Here is a 16,861-nt window from a genome sequence, read left to right on the forward strand (position 1 = left end):
GGAGAGAAAGATGGTTGCAGGTGGAAAATGTTGATTACTCTACTCTAAACAGCTGTACAGAATTGGGAGGGGAGAGAAGACAAGCAAGGGGAAGCCTAGATGTCCTGCGGCTTTGAGGCTTGTGTGCTGATCCTCGTTCTCTTTCCTCACCAGGGCCGATCCGTGCTAGAGCCCGCAGGCCAGAAGCGCCGGGTGATCAAACGCAGTTTTGCCTACCCCAGTTTCCATGACGAGGATGTGGTGGATGGAGCAGACACATTTGACTCCTCATTTTTTAGTAAGGCAAGCATGGGGTCTGGGTCCCTTCTGTCTGGGAGAGGGGACTCGGGGAGGCTTCAGGATAGGAAGAGAAAGTGCCCTGGAGAGCCAGCCTTGCTGTTGGAGGTTCACCTTCCCTGGTGCTAAGGTGTTCTGAGAGAGAGCCAAAGGACCAGACCTTAGTTGGGTTGGCATGCCAACTATTTGGACTCCTAACTATTGAGCTGACCCAGCTCTGCCCATTTACACACTCAGATCCCACTTGCTCGCTTTCCCCCGCTGAGTCCTGGTCCTGGATTTGTCTTGAGAGGATTGGGAAGTGGCTCCCTCCCCTGTCTCAGTCCTCTGTGCCCCTCTTCTCCAGATCGACATGCAGGAGATGTATTCGATGCCCGATGATGTCTTTGAGTCACCCCCGCTGTCTGCCAGCTACTTTCGAGGGATCCCACACTCTGCTTCCCCCCAGACCCCAGAGGGACTACACATTCCCCTGTGAGTATAGATCCTAGAGTTCTCATGAAAGTGAGAGGTGTTAGTGGGATAGGGGAGCAAAGTGACGTCCCCCTTTACTCAGAAGCCATCTCAATGCTTCTCTTGCTTTAAGTGCTGTAGTCAGTTAGTCAATAAACATTTCTTAAGCACCTACTATGTGTCAGGCATTGTGTTAAGCATTGGGGATTCAAAGAAAGGTAAAAGATAATTTTGGGGGGCAGTGCTCAGTGGATTGAGATCCAGGCTTAGAGATAGGAGGTCCTGGATTCAAATATGGCCCCAGACATTTCTAGCTGTGTGACCTTGGGCAAATCACTTCATCCCCATTACCTAGTCCTTATTGCTCTTCTGTCTTAGAAACAATACACAGTATTGATCTAAGACAGAAGATAAGAGTGTTTAAAAAAAAGAATTCTTGCACTCAAGGGGCCTCATAGTCTAATGGGGGGGGAATATGTAAATAGCTATGTATGAATAAGCTACATACAAGTTAAATTGGAAATAAACAGCAAATAGAAAGGAACTAGAATTAAGGGGGATCAAGAAGGGGCAGCTAGGTGGCTCAGTGAATAGAGAGCCAGGCCTGGAGATGGAATATTCTGGGCTTCAAATCTGACCTCAGATATGTTCTAGTTGTGCAACCCAGAGCAAATCACTTAATCCCCATTGCCTAGCCTTTACTGCTCTTCTGTCTTAGAACCAATACACAGTATTGATCTAAGACAGAAGATAAGAGTGTAAAAAAAAAAGAATTCGTGCACTCAAGGGCACTCAAGGGGCCTCATAGTCTAATGGGGGGGGGGGAACCACTTTTCTGCCTTGGAACTGATACTTAGTTTTGATTCTAAAACAGAAGGTATGGGTTTTGGGTTTGTTTGGGGTTGTTTTTTTTGTTGTTGTTGTTTGTTTTGAAAGAGGAATTGAGAAGGCTTCCAGGGAAGATAAGATTTTAGGTGACACTTGAAGGAAACTAAGAGGCTGAGATGAACAAGGATTGTGTTCCAGGCATGGGGGATAGCCAGAGAAAATGCCCAGTCAGGATATGGGCACATATACCTTAGGGGAAAATTTATAGGATTTCCCCCTATGTCTAGGGCAATTGCCCTGTCCCCCTTACCACTTTCCCAGATAGGACACAGCCAGAAAAAAAGGAAACAGCACCATTGGCTGTCATTGAGTCACTGGACTTGGAGGGGATGGGGGTGGAGTGTACCTTCCTAGAGTTGATTATCACCCTTCCCTCTCTGCCCCAGGAAGGAATATACCCAGGCCCCAGCTCCAGTCACCAAGCGAGGCCAACGCATTGCCTCCAAAGTTAAACACTTTGCCTTTGATCGGAAAAAGCGACACTATGGGCTGGGGGTGGTAGGCAGCTGGCTGAACCGTAGCTATCGCCGAAGCATCAGTAGCACTGTGCAACACCAGCTGGAGAATTTCAGCAGCCACCGGTAAGAGGAGGGAGAGGGAGGGTCCTTGACACCACTACCCACTGACACTCGCTAGTCAGCATACATTAAGCAAATGTCCTTTTGACCTTTGACCCTTGGGTCAGGAGAAAGAAAGTCAAGGAAAGTCAGTCTCAGATGTCAGGTAACTCCCTGTATGCAGAAGGGGCATATACATGCAGGAGCTACCCAAGACAAACATAAACTTGAATATAACCAATCTTAACCATTCAATATAGTGAGGGAGCAGATAGAGAGCCAGACCTAGAGATGGAAAGTCCTGGGTTTAAATCTGGCCTCAAATACTTTCTAGTTGTGTGACCCTGGGCAAGTAATTTAACTCCAATTTCCTAGCCCTTACCCTAAGATAGAAGGTAGGGGTTTCAAAACAAAACCAAAACTATGATGAATCAGTGCATGAGAAGGGTTGTGCTGGGCTGACTAGGGTCAGCTGAGAGCACTAGATGGCCAGACTGGATCTATACTAAGGTCATTATGGATATGGATACTAGGATAGATAGCAACTTCTTCATTCAATAAACATATTAAAATTTTACTATTTGGGGGAGCTAGATAGCACAGTGCATAGAGCACCAGACCTGGAGTCAGGAGGACTTGGATTCAAATCTGACCACAGACACTTCCCAGCTATGTGACCCTGGGCAAGTCACTTAACCCTGATTGCCTAGTCCTTGCCATTCTTCTGTTTTAGGACTGATACTAAGACAGAAGGTAAGAATTTAAAAAAAGAAGAAAAAAACTTATGAATTGCTTGTCAACTCCAGAAGAGGGGAGAAAGACTGCATGAATCATGTAACTTTGGAAAACTTATGTATAAATTTGTTATTGGAGTAAAATAAAGATATAAATTTTTTAAAAAAACTTAGTGTACATAAGGCTAAAGGCATTCTCCCTTGCCTTCCTCCAGTCTTCTCTTCTTTAAAGTCCTTCCTTTTGTTCTTCATCCATTCTCTGTATACATCTATGGCTTCTATGTGTCTCCCCCAAACTTGGTCTAGGGCAGAGGTCAAAGACATTGATCCAAGGGTTCCTCAGAGCACTTTGGTGTCTCTGATCCAGTGACTCCTACTGACCACACCCTTTTCTGCTCCCAGGCCATACTTTACTTACTGGCTTACTGTTGTGCACATCCTGATCACACTTCTAGTGATTGGCACCTATGGCATTGCCCCTATTGGATTCGCTCAGCATGTCACCTCCCAGCTGGTGAGTTGGGGCTGGGGTCCAGACTTAGTTAGTACCCCTTAGTAGAGAAGGTGGTCTGAGTTTGATGCTCTTTAATGCTCCACTTTTCCCATTCTACCACTGAAGACCTTGCTGCATCACCCAAGGCAGGAGAGGATCTTGCCCAGACAAGGCAGCCTGTCCTTTTTAGCCATCAAGAGTACTAACATAGCTGGTCCTCCCAACCAGGACCTTCCCAAATGTCTTTGGCAAGGTGATAACCCTTCTTATGCCCTCCCCTTGCAGGTGCTAAGGAATAAAGGCGTGTATGAAAGTGTAAAGTACATCCAGCAAGAGAACTTCTGGATTGGTCCAAGCTCGGTATGAAATTCAGAACCCAACTGTCCAGGTTACTCAAATTCAAGTTCAAATTCAGTGAATCCCTTATTAAGTGGTTTTGTGTTAGTCACTGGGGAGACAAAAGGAGCTTTATTCTGCCGCTGGTTTTGTTCCCTTAAAAGCTTTCCCTTGATGTTGACTTTAAATGATCAATCTATTGCAAATATTAATGATATGGAAATAGGTTTTGAACAATGATACATGTAAAACCCAGTGGAATTGCTCATCAGCTCTGGAGGGGAGAGGGAGGAGGGAAGGGAAAGAACATGAATCATGTAACCATGGGAAAATATTCTAAATTAATTAAATAAAAAATGGGGGGGGGGGTTGGAGCTTCCCCTTATCATGTTGGCCAGGGCTTTCTCTCCTCCCATTGAGGTCCTTTGGAGCTTGGTAGGAGTGAGGGTTCTGCCCAGCCCAAACAGAGACATTCAAGAGTTGGCATGGAAGTGGCAACTATGTGGCCAAATCTCTGACTCAGCTGGACCAAAAGAACTTTAGGCCTTCCAAGTCATCAGTCTGCCAAAAGGACCATTTTCCCCCATCTCTTATATAAAAATTTCAACACTAATAATGTTTATCATTTATATAGCATTTTTTCAGTTTGGAGAGTGATTTACAAATGTTATATCATTTGAGCCTCGCAATTGCCCTGGGCAGAAGGTGCTTTTATTATCATCCCCATTTTATCACTGAGAAAATTGAGACTGAAAAAAATTAAGTGATTTGCCCATGGTCACCTAGCTAACAAGTGTCTGAAGCAGAAGTCAAACTCAGATCTTCCTGGCTCCAAGTCCAGTGTTGGCCTTAGAGATCCTCCATCAAGGGACCCAGTTCTCTTCCCCTCCCAGAAAGGGATTTCTCTCATCCTGAGCTTCCCGAGAATGAGGATGTAGGCAGGAATGTCTCCCTTCTTCCTCCAGACCTAGTTCTCTTTTCTCCATGCTTCCAACTCCAGATTGACTTAATCCACCTGGGAGCCAAATTCTCCCCGTGCATCCGGAAGGATCAGCAGGTCGAGCGGTTGATCCAGCATGAAAGAGACCAGGAACGTGACTCGGGCTGTTGTGTCCAGAATGATAACTCGGGCTGCATCCAGACTCAGCGGGCAGACTGCTCAGTATGGGAGTGGAGAGGGAGGAGAAGGGTTTGGGGGTATCGGGGGAGTCAAGGGAATGCTTTTCTAGACTAGGGCTAGCGGGAAGGAAATGAAGGCGTCACTTGGAAAGCAGAGGCCATTTGGACATCCTCAGTGGTCCACTCCCCTAAGGTAGAGTCGTTGCTTTAGAGTTTGGATGGAACCTCCGAGGCCATCTCATTCAATCTCCTCGATTTTAAAGATGAGATGAGGCCCAAGAAAATTAAGGGCACTTGCCAGGGTCACTCATGTAGTAAATGTTAGCAACAAGATTTGAATTAATTGATATCAGCCATATCAGTTTGCTTTGCTCTTCGTTTCTTTGTAAATGTTTTTATGTCTTTCTTTCTCTTCAGACTAGGCGTTCCCCCCCACACTGAGATCATGTCTCCCTCCTCTTTCTTACCCCATCATACTTAGCACAGGGCTTTCTTTGCGTGTACAGATCTTTCATCCAGCAATTTTCACGAACTACTTTTTTTTCTTTAATCCCTTACTTTCTGTATTAGTAACAGCTCCTAAGGCAGAAGGGTAAGGAGTAGACAGTTGGGGTTAAGTGACTTGCCCAGAGTCACATAGCTAGGACATGCCAGAGGCTAGAATTGAAGCCAAGTCCTGGCATTGTATCCACTGTACCACCCAACTGCCCCTATTTTGTTTAACTTTTTTAGTTTAACTTCTCCCAGATTCCAAAGACCCTGCTGTGCTTGGATGTCAAGAACTTTTATGGACTTGAACCTTTGGGAGAGGAAAAAAGGAACCCTATTTCTCAGATGTGACTTTCGTTTTCTAGGAGACTTTGGCTACTTTCACCAAATGGCAAGATGGCACGGGTCCCTTCATGGACAAATCTGACCCAAACTCAACTCGGACATCCGGGGCTGTTTGCCACCAGGACCCCAGGTACCAACTAGACCAACCCTCAGAGACTGAGGCCCTGAACATGTGGGCTCTAGAATGAGCTTTCTTTTAAAAAATTAATTTGTTTGTTACATTAATATACCCAGTTAACTCCCTCCCTCACTATCCTCCACCCATTAGAGAAGGCATCATTTGGCAAAAAGATATATGTGTATATAGAGAACTATGTCTTATTTCTATTTATCAGTTATTCCACTGGAGGTGGAAATATACAAGTCATTTTATTTTAAACCCTTACCTTCCATCTTAGAATCAATACTGTGTATTGGTTCTAAGGCAGAAGAGTGATCAGGGCTAGGAAAGGGAGGTTAAGTGACTTGCCCAGGGTCACAGAGCTAGGAAGTGTCTTGGGCCAAATTTGAATCCAGGACCTCCCATCTCTAGGCCTGGCTCTCCATCCTCTGAACCACCTGGCTGCTCCCACAAGTCATTCTTCAAATAATATTTCTATTGCTGCATATAATGTTCTCTTGGTTCTATTCATTTCACTCTTCATAACTTTATGTAGGTCTTTCCACATTTTTCTAAAACCAACCTGTTCATCATTTCTAATGGTTCAATAGCATTCCATCACAATCATATGCCATAATTTGTTTAGCCATTCCCCAACTGATGGGCATCCGCCCAATTTCCAATCCTTTACCACCACAAAGAGAGTTTCTATAAATATTTTAGAACAAATAAGTAGTTTTCCTTTTTCCTGCATCATCTTGGGAAATAAACTTAATATTGGTATTATTGGGTCAAAAGACCTAAGTAGGATTAGAGGAACAGAGAAGGGACCCTAAATGAGCTCTCTGCATTCCTGCCATTAGATTTGACAAACTTTTATCAAATGCTTACTGGATGCAGGACTACTGTTTGAGGCACTAAGAAAACAAAGATAAAATGGGGCCCAGTGTCTGCTTTCATGTGGCCTGGGTTCCTGCCTACCCTTAGACATTGACAAGACAATGCTATATTCATGCTGCTCTGGTCTCTTCTTCTCTCCTTCCCACAGGACATGTGAGGAGCCAGCCTCTAGTGGTGCCCACATTTGGCCAGATGATATCACCAAGTGGCCAGTGAGTTCTTATGGTTTGCACACAAAGTCAGAGAGAGAGAAGAGGAAAAGGGAGAAAGAAGGAGAAGGAGAAAGAAATGGAGGGAGAGAGAGACAGACAGAAGAAGGAAAGGGAGGGAGACAGAAGAGGGAAAGGAAGAGAGAAAGAGAAGGAGGAAGAGAGAGAAGAGGGAAAAGGAGAGAGGAGGAAGAAAGGAAGACAGAGAAGAGGGAAAGGGAAAGAGAAGGAAGGAGAGAGACAGAGGAAAGGGAGAGAGAAGAGGGAGGAAGAGAGAAGCAGAGGAACAGCACATTGGCACATGCATACAAGCTTATATGTGTACTTCTTAGATCTGCACAGACCAGGCCAAGAATAACCGCACTGGCTTTCCTCACATGGACTGCCAGATCAAGGGTCGCCCATGTTGCATTGGCACCAAGGGCAGGTGAGTACAGTGACTCTTCTCTTTCCCACACCTTGGACCAAAGTTTTAGTGGGCCCCATCCCAAACCCATTTTTTCTCCCAGCATTTTTGAAGCTCTCCTACCCTTATCCCTTATAATTGCCTCTTTTCCCTTCTCCCTCTTCTCTTCTGCACTTTTCCAGGTTTAAGAGGAGGGATCAAAGGAATCCTTCCCTAGGCAGGAGTGTCAGGGTACTTGGCTGTAGAGGCAGCTTCATTTCCTCTATGGGCTGCTAGTTGGAGGATTGGGGAATAGAGGGGCATGGGATAGTGATGGTGAACCTTTTAGAGATGGAGTGCCTGAAGTATACCCTCAGACTGCATGTGAGCCCTCCCCTTACCTCAGACAGGGGATGGAGGAAGCACTCCCTTTGGCTGCTGGGCAGAGGGGTGGGGCAAGTGAGAAATGCACTCAGGCACACATGAGGTGGGCGAGGAGCCCCCTGTGGCACACGTGCCATAGTTTCACCAACACAGGCATGGGAGAAGGATAAGGGAGGAAAGGTCCTTCAGAAAGCAAGGGAGGCAAAAACTAAACCAAGCTCTTAACTCTTTCTAATCTCATCCAGCTGTGAGATCACAACCCGGGAATACTGTGAGTTCATGCATGGCTATTTCCATGAAGAAGCAACACTTTGTTCCCAGGTAAGCTAAGGACTAGTGAGAACTAAGTGCTTTGAGCCCTCAGTAAAGGGACTAAGGTATTTTTATCAAGAATGAGGGGCTGCCCAAAAGTCAAAAACTTAATCACTTTCTCTGGCCTGGAACCCCTTACATAGCCCAGATCAAACTCTATCATCCCCTTTCTTCTCCCTCCCTGCCCTTCATTTAAGGACTCCCAGGGTTGCAGACACAATCCATGACCCAGTTTAGCTCTACCATAATCTCCTTTAAGAGTCTGACCACTATTCATTCACCCTTCCCACCACCTGCTGCCCAATTCTTTTCTCAGGTACACTGCTTGGACAAAGTGTGTGGGCTTCTGCCATTCCTAAACCCTGAGGTCCCTGATCAGTTCTACAGGCTTTGGTTATCCCTGTTCCTCCATGCTGGGTAAGAGTCTCAACTTTATAGGTTTGTCCCTACCATAGGTTTGTCCCCAACCCCAAGGCATTGAGCTCCTCTTTGAGGGCATTCTCTCTAGGGTAAATGTTTTCATTAAGCAAAAGGGAATAGACTGAAGAGATTTTAACACTAAAATGACATGATCAAACCTATACATAGGGGAAATATCTGATTGTGGCATGAAAGATGGCCTGGAACTTGGGGAAGAGAGTGGAGGTGGGGAGACCAGTGAGAAGGCTATTTCAGCCTTAAAGGTATGTAGTGATGAGAATCTCTGTGAAACTGGTGGCAGTGGAAATAGATGTCACAGGGGACAGGCGGGAGAATTATTTCAGCAGTAGAAGTGGCATGAGTTGATAATTGTGATTGAATATGTGAGATGAGGGAGATAGAAGAATCATAATATCAATCTGTATAACATGGATGACTAGGTAATTGGTGTTGCCATTGATAGAATTGAGAAATGAACAGGAGGAGCAGGTTTTTAGGGGAAAGATGATAAATTCATAACTTGTAGAGCTCGGGAATGGGCCATCTAAAAGAAATTGCTGTAGGTAGTTGGAGGTCTAAGACTAGAATTTGGGAGAGAATTCTGATCCAGAGGTAGAGATTTTGGAGTCTGGAGCATAGAAGTAATGGTTGTGGTCACTGAATTAAGTGAGATTGACAGAAAAGGGAAAGATAAGGGCATCTAGGTGACTCTGCCTGGATGCCTAATCTTTTCTCAAATACTTTTTCAGCTGTGTGAGTCACTTCAGATAAGTCACTTAAGATAAGAGCCCAGCCCTTATCACTTCTGCCTTTGAGAAAGGAAGGAAAAAAGAGGGAAGCAAAGAGAGCCAGGAGAAGAACCTGGAATTGCCTCCTACAGAAAAGAATTGGGAAGGTGATGAGATTGCTCTGAAGGAGATGGAGAACAAAGGAAAAAAAGGATAGAACCCAGAATGTGATGTCTCTGAAATCAAAGGGAGGAGAAGATAGTCAACAGTGTCAAATGTTGCAAAGTCAAAAAGGATAAGGGCTAAAAAAGAATGCCATTGGATTTGGCTTAGGAGGAAGTTATTGATGATTTGTAAAAGTACTTTATGGGTGATGGGCAAAGAAAACAAATTTTTAGAGTTGAAAAGAGAAGTCATATTATAAGTGAAGACATTAGACATAAACAACTTTTAATTTTATTTTTATTCTGACCTTGGCACCCAAAATAAGAATATTTCCATATGCTAAGTAGAACAGAAAAAAAGGATATATTATTGCACCTATGAAAAAAATAACATAATAAATTTAACTTGTTACTTTCAAAGCTATCCTGCTTGTCTGTTTCCTTCTGTATTTCCTTCTGTTCTTCTCTAGTCATTTAAAAAATTTATCAATAACTTTCTTTTCTGAACCACATTATTGCTTGTTTCCCTCTTCCTCTCAACCCTTCTTCTATTGAAAAAAATAAAAACATAATCCCTGTAACAAGGAATCATAGTCATACAAAACCAATCCACATGTTTGGCATCTCTAAAATTACATCTCCTTCTGAATCTTGAGCCCATCACCCCTCTGTCAGGAGGTGGGAAGCATACTTTTATTATTATCGTTCTTCTGAAGTCATGGATGGTTATTAATGTTAATTAGAGTTCTTAAATATAAGCTATTTTTTTAAAGTGTAGCATCAAATGAGAAGAAAAATATAGTAGCAGAAGAATCAAGGGAAAGATTTTTTAATTTTAATTGATTTATTTATTTTTAGATTTTTTTTTATTTTTTAGAATTGTGGAGACCTTCTATACATTTGTAGGTGAAAGTGGAAGAATTTTAAGATATATAAAAGAGAGGATGATTTATGCTAGTGTCAGATCCTGGAGGAGGTGGGAGGTGGGTCAATGGTAAAGGAATTAGCTTTAGCAAATAAAAGGAAATTTCACTTCTTCTGAAACAGAAGAGAGAATGCAAAGAGGATCTGGGTTAATCATCCTATGTTTTGATGGAACTTATGATACTCTGAACTTTGGTGGAGGAAGGAAGCAAGGAATATGATTAGGGGTTTGAACCAAAAAAGTTTGAATCAGTAGCCATGGAGAATGGATGGTATAGGAAATTGCCACGGATTGCAAAACAGCAGTGAACATCTGTTTGAAAGTGCTCCCTATAGATGGCAGTAGGTAGAATCAGCTTGCTCTCGTGACTCCCTGGCAATACTTACACACTCAGAAGTAGAACTTAAGATAGTGGGGATGACCCAGGCTTGATGAGGTGTTCTTCATCAAGCACTTAAATAAATGCTAGTATGAGGAAGGCAGCCAGGTGGCTCAGTGCATTGAGAGCCAGGCCTAGAGGTTCTGGGTTCACATTTGGCCTCTGATACTTCCTAGCTGTGTGACCCTGGGCAAGTCACTTAACCTCCATTGACTAGCTCTTGCTGCTCCTCTTCCTGGAACCAATACACAGTATTGATTCTAAGGTGGAAAGTAAGGGTTTAAAAAAAGAAATGCTACTTGTAAGCAAGTCACTGTGCTTGGGCCTAGAGTTAGTTACAAAGACAAAAATGAACTGGCCTTTGCCTTCAAGAAATTTATATTCTTCTTTGAGGGTTGGGTGCAGATAAGTTAATACAAAGTGATTTGGGGGACAAGAGCAAGAACACAACTGAGGATATCAGAAGGATTTGTTTGAAGGGAGGACAGTAAAGCTGGATCTTGAAGTGAGGGATTCCAAGGAAATTCAAGAGGATATGGGGCATTTGTTGAGAAGAGAGCTGGAGTTCCAAAGGACATAGTGGAATGGGCTAGGACGGGGAATATGCCAGCTGATCAAGCTGAAAGGAGGATTCAGAAGGAGGAAAGAGGGACATACAACTTATTAGCTACAGTGGGCTTTGGGAGGATCGCTTTGGAGAAGCCAGGGTGATGAGAGGTAGATTGAGAAGACATGCTAATTATAAAAACTTAAGAGGAAATTGCCTGGCTCCAAAGTTCTGACTAGAATGTGGAATGCTAACCTTTGGGAGAAGAAGCCTGCCTAAGTTCTCAACCTCCAGTGGTTTTTAGGTCTTCAGTGATAAAGAAAGACACTCTGTTCTGCCTTAGGTTGGGGCACTGCCTCGTGTCTGTGCTTTTCCAAATGACCATCTTGCGGGATCTGGAAAAATTGGCAGGCTGGCACCGAATTGCCATCATCTTTATCCTCAGTGGCATCACAGGCAACCTAGCCAGCACCATCTTCCTTCCATATAGAGCAGAGGTAGGAGATCCAGAGACCTATCGTCCAGGGGAAATTCTGTGATCTTGCCCTTGGAAATGGACATGGAGGGAGTTCGCTATTTCTCGTCCCCGTAACTTCTTAGGGGTGTCTGATGCAAACTAGACGTGTGGCTGAAGGACTTTCCTTGTATCCCAAGAGAGATGGGAGAGAGTTCCCCCTTTGAGTGCCAGGCAGTTTCTAAGGGGAAAGGTTTGGGGTTAGGGAGCCCATCATACCTTTGCTCCCCATCCCAGCCATACTTCATCATGCAGACCTTGCTTCTCTCTAGAAAGCCTTGCTTTTTGCCCTGGCCTGTTCTCTGTAGACCCTATTTCTATGCCAGGATGATACCCATAGTCCTCCCCACCTTGGTCTCCCCTGCCAGGGCTTAGCAGCCTAATCCTATAGGTTTAGCTGACTCTAATCCCCATGGATGAGGGAACAGCAGCAGATGACACTGACTCACCAGAAAGCCTTTATTGACCCTGTAGCCTCCTCCTTGATCTGCCCCCCCCTTCAGCCCCCAGTTCTGGCTGCTGTGGCCCCTGGACCTTTAACAGGGCTGAGTAATGTCACTGTACCCCTCCTCTCCTCAGGTGGGCCCTGCCGGCTCCCAGTTTGGCCTTCTCGCCTGCCTCTTTGTCGAGCTCATCCAGAGTTGGCAGCTCCTGGAAAACCCCTGGAAGGCATTCCTGAACCTGTCGGGCATTGTGTTCTTCCTCTTCATCTGCGGGCTTCTGCCTTGGATCGACAACATTGCCCACATCTTCGGTTTCCTTAGTGGCCTCCTGCTCTCCTTCGCCTTCCTGCCCTACATCACCTTCGGCACAGGAGACAAGTACCGCAAGCGAGCCATGATCCTGGTATCCCTGGTCATCTTTGCAGGCCTCTTTGCCTCCCTCGTCATCTGGCTGTATGTCTATCCCATCAACTGGCCCTGGATCGAATACCTCACCTGCTTCCCCTTCACCAGCCGATTCTGTGAAAAATATGAGCTGGACCAGGTGCTACACTGATGCCCCTCTGCTGTCCTGGGCTTCCAGGCTGCTAAAGGATGGGAAGCCGTGAGATGCCCATTTGGGTGCCACCAAAGTTTGGGGCCTTGGAGGAGAGAGGGAGCATGTGGTTTCTTCCAGGGGAGCAAGATGCCACTCTCCTCTTCTCCCTCTGCTAGGAGGCTACATGAATGTGGCGGTTAAATCCCGGAGACAGAGGACACTCACCTGCAACTCCTAGGAGTAGGTTGGGGCAGCATCCACTCGATGTGGGCAAGACAGGCTAGAGGAGGCTCCTCGGGATCCCAGTGGCATTTTGGGAAATAAAGGCCTCTTTCTTATACTTTCATGTTCTTGACTCGAGGCCTCTTCAGGGAGACCCTAGCCCACTTCTGGGGAGCTCAGGTCCCCTTGCTTCCCCTGCACTATCAGTAGGAGGCCAGGAAATCTTTCTACCCACCTCACACCCAGGGAGCTCCTCTTCAAAAGACCACCCAAGATGGTCTTGGATGACTTTCTTTTCTTCTTGGGCCTCTGGTTATGCTTAACCGTAGTCTGTCCTGGTGCCTTTTCTTCCCTTATGACCTTGAATCCATTCCTAGACTAAGGAAGCCTTTTCTGTGCAAGGGCTCTCCTGCCAAAGCTGCCTTAGACCACGGAAATCTCCGAAGGGCCAGACTCCCTTTCTGAACCTCCCCATCCCCAGACTCCCATAGAATGAATGGGAGATGGCATTTTACTCTCTCTCCTGCCTTACTGCCTCACCCCAAGGGATTCTGGTGAGTTGTCTTGGGGTTGTAAGCCTTTCTTAGATGGATTCCATGATAGGAAAGATGGTGGATGCCATTACAAAATAGGAGGAACAGGAGGAGAAATTAAGAAGGGAAAAATACTACTTAGCTGGGCATGGGCTGGACTTAGGAGGTGGAAGCCTCCTCTCATTCCGCCCTTCACCTCCTCTTTCAAGTGACTCAGATTCTTCAGCAATACTCCCCAGCCCTGATTGCTTTCCACCTCACACCATACCCCGTGGTGAGGATGGGAGCTGATTCAGATTTGGAGAGTTCCTTTTCTTTTTAACTGGTTCATGTTGGAATTATTATTTTTAAAACTTAAACCAGTTTAGTGATAACTATTATGGACAGTATCACTATTTAATTAAATATTCTTTATAGAAAACAAAGTGTGTGTTTCATCCTTTGGAAGAGTGTGTCTTTTAAAGCCAGGAACTTGAGGCAAGGAGAAGGCTGAAATTTGGCAGTATATGGAAATGTGCTATGGTTGTTATAGATGGAGCTTTAAACTACTTTATTTTTACAATATAGTCGGTGTGGGAGCAGAGGGATGGTGGTGGAGAGAAGCAGCACTTTAGCTCTGTTTTATCTAGGAAATAAAACCGAAAGGTTGAGGAGCTTGGAGCTGAGGTGTCTCATGGGGTCATTGCTAGAAGGGGGATCTGCAAAGCTCTGTGTTTGGGGAAAGAGGTGGGTACAATGGGGGAGCCTTATTTTGACTGCCAAAAAAGAAGGATATGGGGAAGAGGTTGTCCTTCTCCATCTGTTAACAGGTAAGAATGGAGTATTCTTTTCCCATTTCCCTCCTTCCACATATGTGGGGAGATTTAGAAGCAGCCTCAGAAAACAAGGAAGTTATCCCTTCCTGATCACTAAACTCCTCTCCTGAGGAAACTGTCTTTGAGCTGAGCCAGCATTTCTTTCCATTTCCAGGAGTGGGAGAGATAGAAGGGCTAACTGTCCCTCCCCCCCCTCCCCCCATCCCATTGCCTTTCCTGGAGGGAGAAAGAAAAAAAATATATCCTCAGGAGAGCCCTCCTCTCCGCTGCTGGGGGGACAAGCAGGAGAACCCTCAGTGATTGTGCCCTGGGTGGGAGAAGGAACAAACACTCATGTGGAACACAGAATTTTCTCATTTTCTAAATAAAAATCCTATTTGAATATAGAGTTTTCAGGTATTGGAGGGAATTTCCCATCTTCCCCTTCTGTTCTGCTGTTCCCATCAGCCTCCCATTTAAACCTGGACTAGACTGTCTTGGGAGAAGGGAAAACGCCATCTCCATTTAGTCCAAGCTCCACCCTGACAACTGAGAATTGCTTTAATGGTCTCTTTTAACACTTCATCTAAATTGGGATGGGACTTGGGGAGGAAAGAATAGAAGAGTACAGAATCCAGACCTGAGTGGCTGGGCTTTGCTGTTGTCAAAGTCTGAGCGTTGATCATGGCATCAATGGTCCATCTGACCACTTCCTTCCAGTCCCCAAAGGGCCTACCAGGTCCCAGAAGAACTCCAGGCTTCCAAGGGCAGGGGAAAGTGTTGGAGAGAAGCGAGGAAAAAAATTCAGCAACCACTATTTCTTCGAAGGAAGGCGCGACCTTGCACCGGGCACTGGAGTTCAGTGAAGGACAAGGTGCCCACACTGACGGCACATGGACCCACTGTCCGGAAGCCACATTTCTCATAGAAGGACACCAGGAAGTCTTCACACATAAGCGCAGCCCGACGAACAGATGACTGGCAACACAGATGCTGCAGGTAACGCCACAACAAGATGGAACCCTTGCCTTGCTGGCGGAAGGTGTGGTGTACTGCAAGCACATGAATGTGGGCAGTGTGGCCCCCGGGCCGGTGTAATGTCAAAGACTCCTGGAGGTCCAGAGGGAAGAAATTAAATATTTCTTCTCTTTTTTACCAACCTCCTAAAAATTATACATCCTATCTGACTGGGATCCCTGGGTTGGGAAGAAAACAAAGTGAACCAGAAAATCAGGGGCCCACATTTTGGGGCTTGTCTTTTAGGAATATTCTTATTGAGAAAGATATTTCTGGAAGATATTAATGCACTCCTAAGTATTGGGGTAAAAGGAGTTAATTTCAAGTTCCACATCTTGGCCTTGGAAATTAGGAAAGGGCACGAAAATCAGAATTTCTTTCCTCTGGGTCTGACATAAGGCACCATCCCTTAAAGAGCCTGGGACCTGGTTGGCAAAAAAGAAATCTCTCTTAGGTGATAGGGAGAATGGGAGAAATAAAAAGACCCAATCAGCTCATCCCCACCACCTCACCTGAGTCAGTCTGTCCTGGTCCCAGAGGGAGCCAATGATGAAAGCTACAAGCCGACCTTCCTCAAACCAGCCCAGGGACATCTCTGGGCACAGGGTCAGGAAGTACCGGATCTCATCCATGTACAAGGGACAGTTTCCTGAGACGGAGATAAAAGCTATGGATGGGAGGAAACGGCAGAAATGTTAGTCACTGCTGTGTGTGGTTGGTCTTGGAACTCCGGAACAACTTAGGAAACAGATAAGGATGAATTTATAGGGGGGTGGGGGAGAGGGGAGGTGCAGCTGGGTGGTTCAGTGGATTGAGAGCCAGGCCTAGAGATGGGAGGCCCTGGGTTCAAATCTGACTTCAGACACTTCCAAGCTCTGTGACCACCCTGGACAAGTCACTTAACCCCCATTGCTTAGCCCTGACCATTCTACCTTGTATTCATTCCAAGGCAGAAGGCAAGGGTTATTAAAAAATAAAAATAAAAGGACAATTGCTACAGTTTTTTCTCACTTTATGATTCTATCCTATACCCATAAGATGAGCAATCTGAGATGTCTCATCTCTATCACCCGGCTCTACTAGCCCTGACCTCCATGATCCCCAAATATCGATTTGGACCTCAAGAGAAGAGAAAACTATAAAACTATCCACACCGTGGAGACAGCAACTTGCCTTCTCGCTCAATCTCAAACACACCGATGGCATCTTCCGGGGAGAGACATCGGAACTCACTGGCTGGGAGAGTGTGACGGCGCTGGCGGCTAGGGGAGCCTGCCAGTCCCCAGGCTGGGCTCAAGATTCTGGGCTTGGGACAAGGCAGGGCATTCAGCACAGGCATCCCATCTGCCCCAGGAGTCCCTACTGCAACTGTCTCCTCCATCCCTGAAGAGCCTTCTGGAGCCACCAGGTGGAGGTTAGAGAAATGGTCTTCTGTGGTTCTTTTCCAGATCACCCTTTATAAGAGAACAAAGGAGATTCCTCACCTTTTCCACAGGGCACTGGATCCCTGCCCTCTTGCCTTCAAAGTGAATCTCAGCCTGATGGAATAAGGGGAAATTGGGGTGGAACCATAGCTGGGGCCAGAGAGGAGCTGGAAGTTGCTACAGGGAGCCCCTGGAGACTAAGTGTGCCCAAGGCAAGCCACTTTCAGGGACTC

General features: G+C 45.7%; 2 protein-coding genes across 7 annotated transcripts in view; one reads left to right on the top strand and one right to left on the bottom strand.

The window, feature by feature from the left end:
* Positions 1-13,818, top strand: part of RHBDF2 (rhomboid 5 homolog 2) — a 62,898-nt gene extending 49,080 nt beyond the window's left edge. For all 6 annotated transcript variants that reach the window (XM_007482587.2, XM_007482589.2, XM_007482590.2 and 3 more), the window contains 13 exons: positions 154-282; positions 623-750; positions 2,004-2,198; positions 3,311-3,422; positions 3,687-3,761; positions 4,738-4,899; positions 5,711-5,820; positions 6,839-6,902; positions 7,232-7,326; positions 7,914-7,989; positions 8,297-8,397; positions 11,487-11,640; positions 12,237-13,818. In XM_007482587.2, coding sequence (XP_007482649.1) covers positions 154-282; positions 623-750; positions 2,004-2,198; positions 3,311-3,422; positions 3,687-3,761; positions 4,738-4,899; positions 5,711-5,820; positions 6,839-6,902; positions 7,232-7,326; positions 7,914-7,989; positions 8,297-8,397; positions 11,487-11,640; positions 12,237-12,656 — 1,821 coding nt within the window. In that variant the 3' untranslated portion in view covers positions 12,657-13,818. The remainder of the gene's footprint in view (positions 1-153; positions 283-622; positions 751-2,003; positions 2,199-3,310; positions 3,423-3,686; positions 3,762-4,737; positions 4,900-5,710; positions 5,821-6,838; positions 6,903-7,231; positions 7,327-7,913; positions 7,990-8,296; positions 8,398-11,486; positions 11,641-12,236) is intronic.
* A 1,147-nt stretch (positions 13,819-14,965) lies between these two features.
* On the bottom strand, positions 14,966-16,585 carry AANAT (aralkylamine N-acetyltransferase). Its single transcript, XM_001377127.4, has 3 exons — positions 16,378-16,585; positions 15,717-15,871; positions 14,966-15,297 (listed from the first exon to the last, which is right to left on the bottom strand). Exons 1-3 carry the CDS (start codon positions 16,583-16,585, stop codon positions 14,992-14,994), a joined length of 669 nt encoding a protein of 222 aa, XP_001377164.3. The 3' UTR covers positions 14,966-14,991.
* Between the last annotated feature and the right edge of the window lie 276 nt (positions 16,586-16,861).

This window comes from Monodelphis domestica, chromosome 2 (assembly GCF_027887165.1).
Source record: "Monodelphis domestica isolate mMonDom1 chromosome 2, mMonDom1.pri, whole genome shotgun sequence".
Taxonomy (NCBI): Eukaryota; Metazoa; Chordata; class Mammalia; order Didelphimorphia; family Didelphidae; genus Monodelphis; species Monodelphis domestica.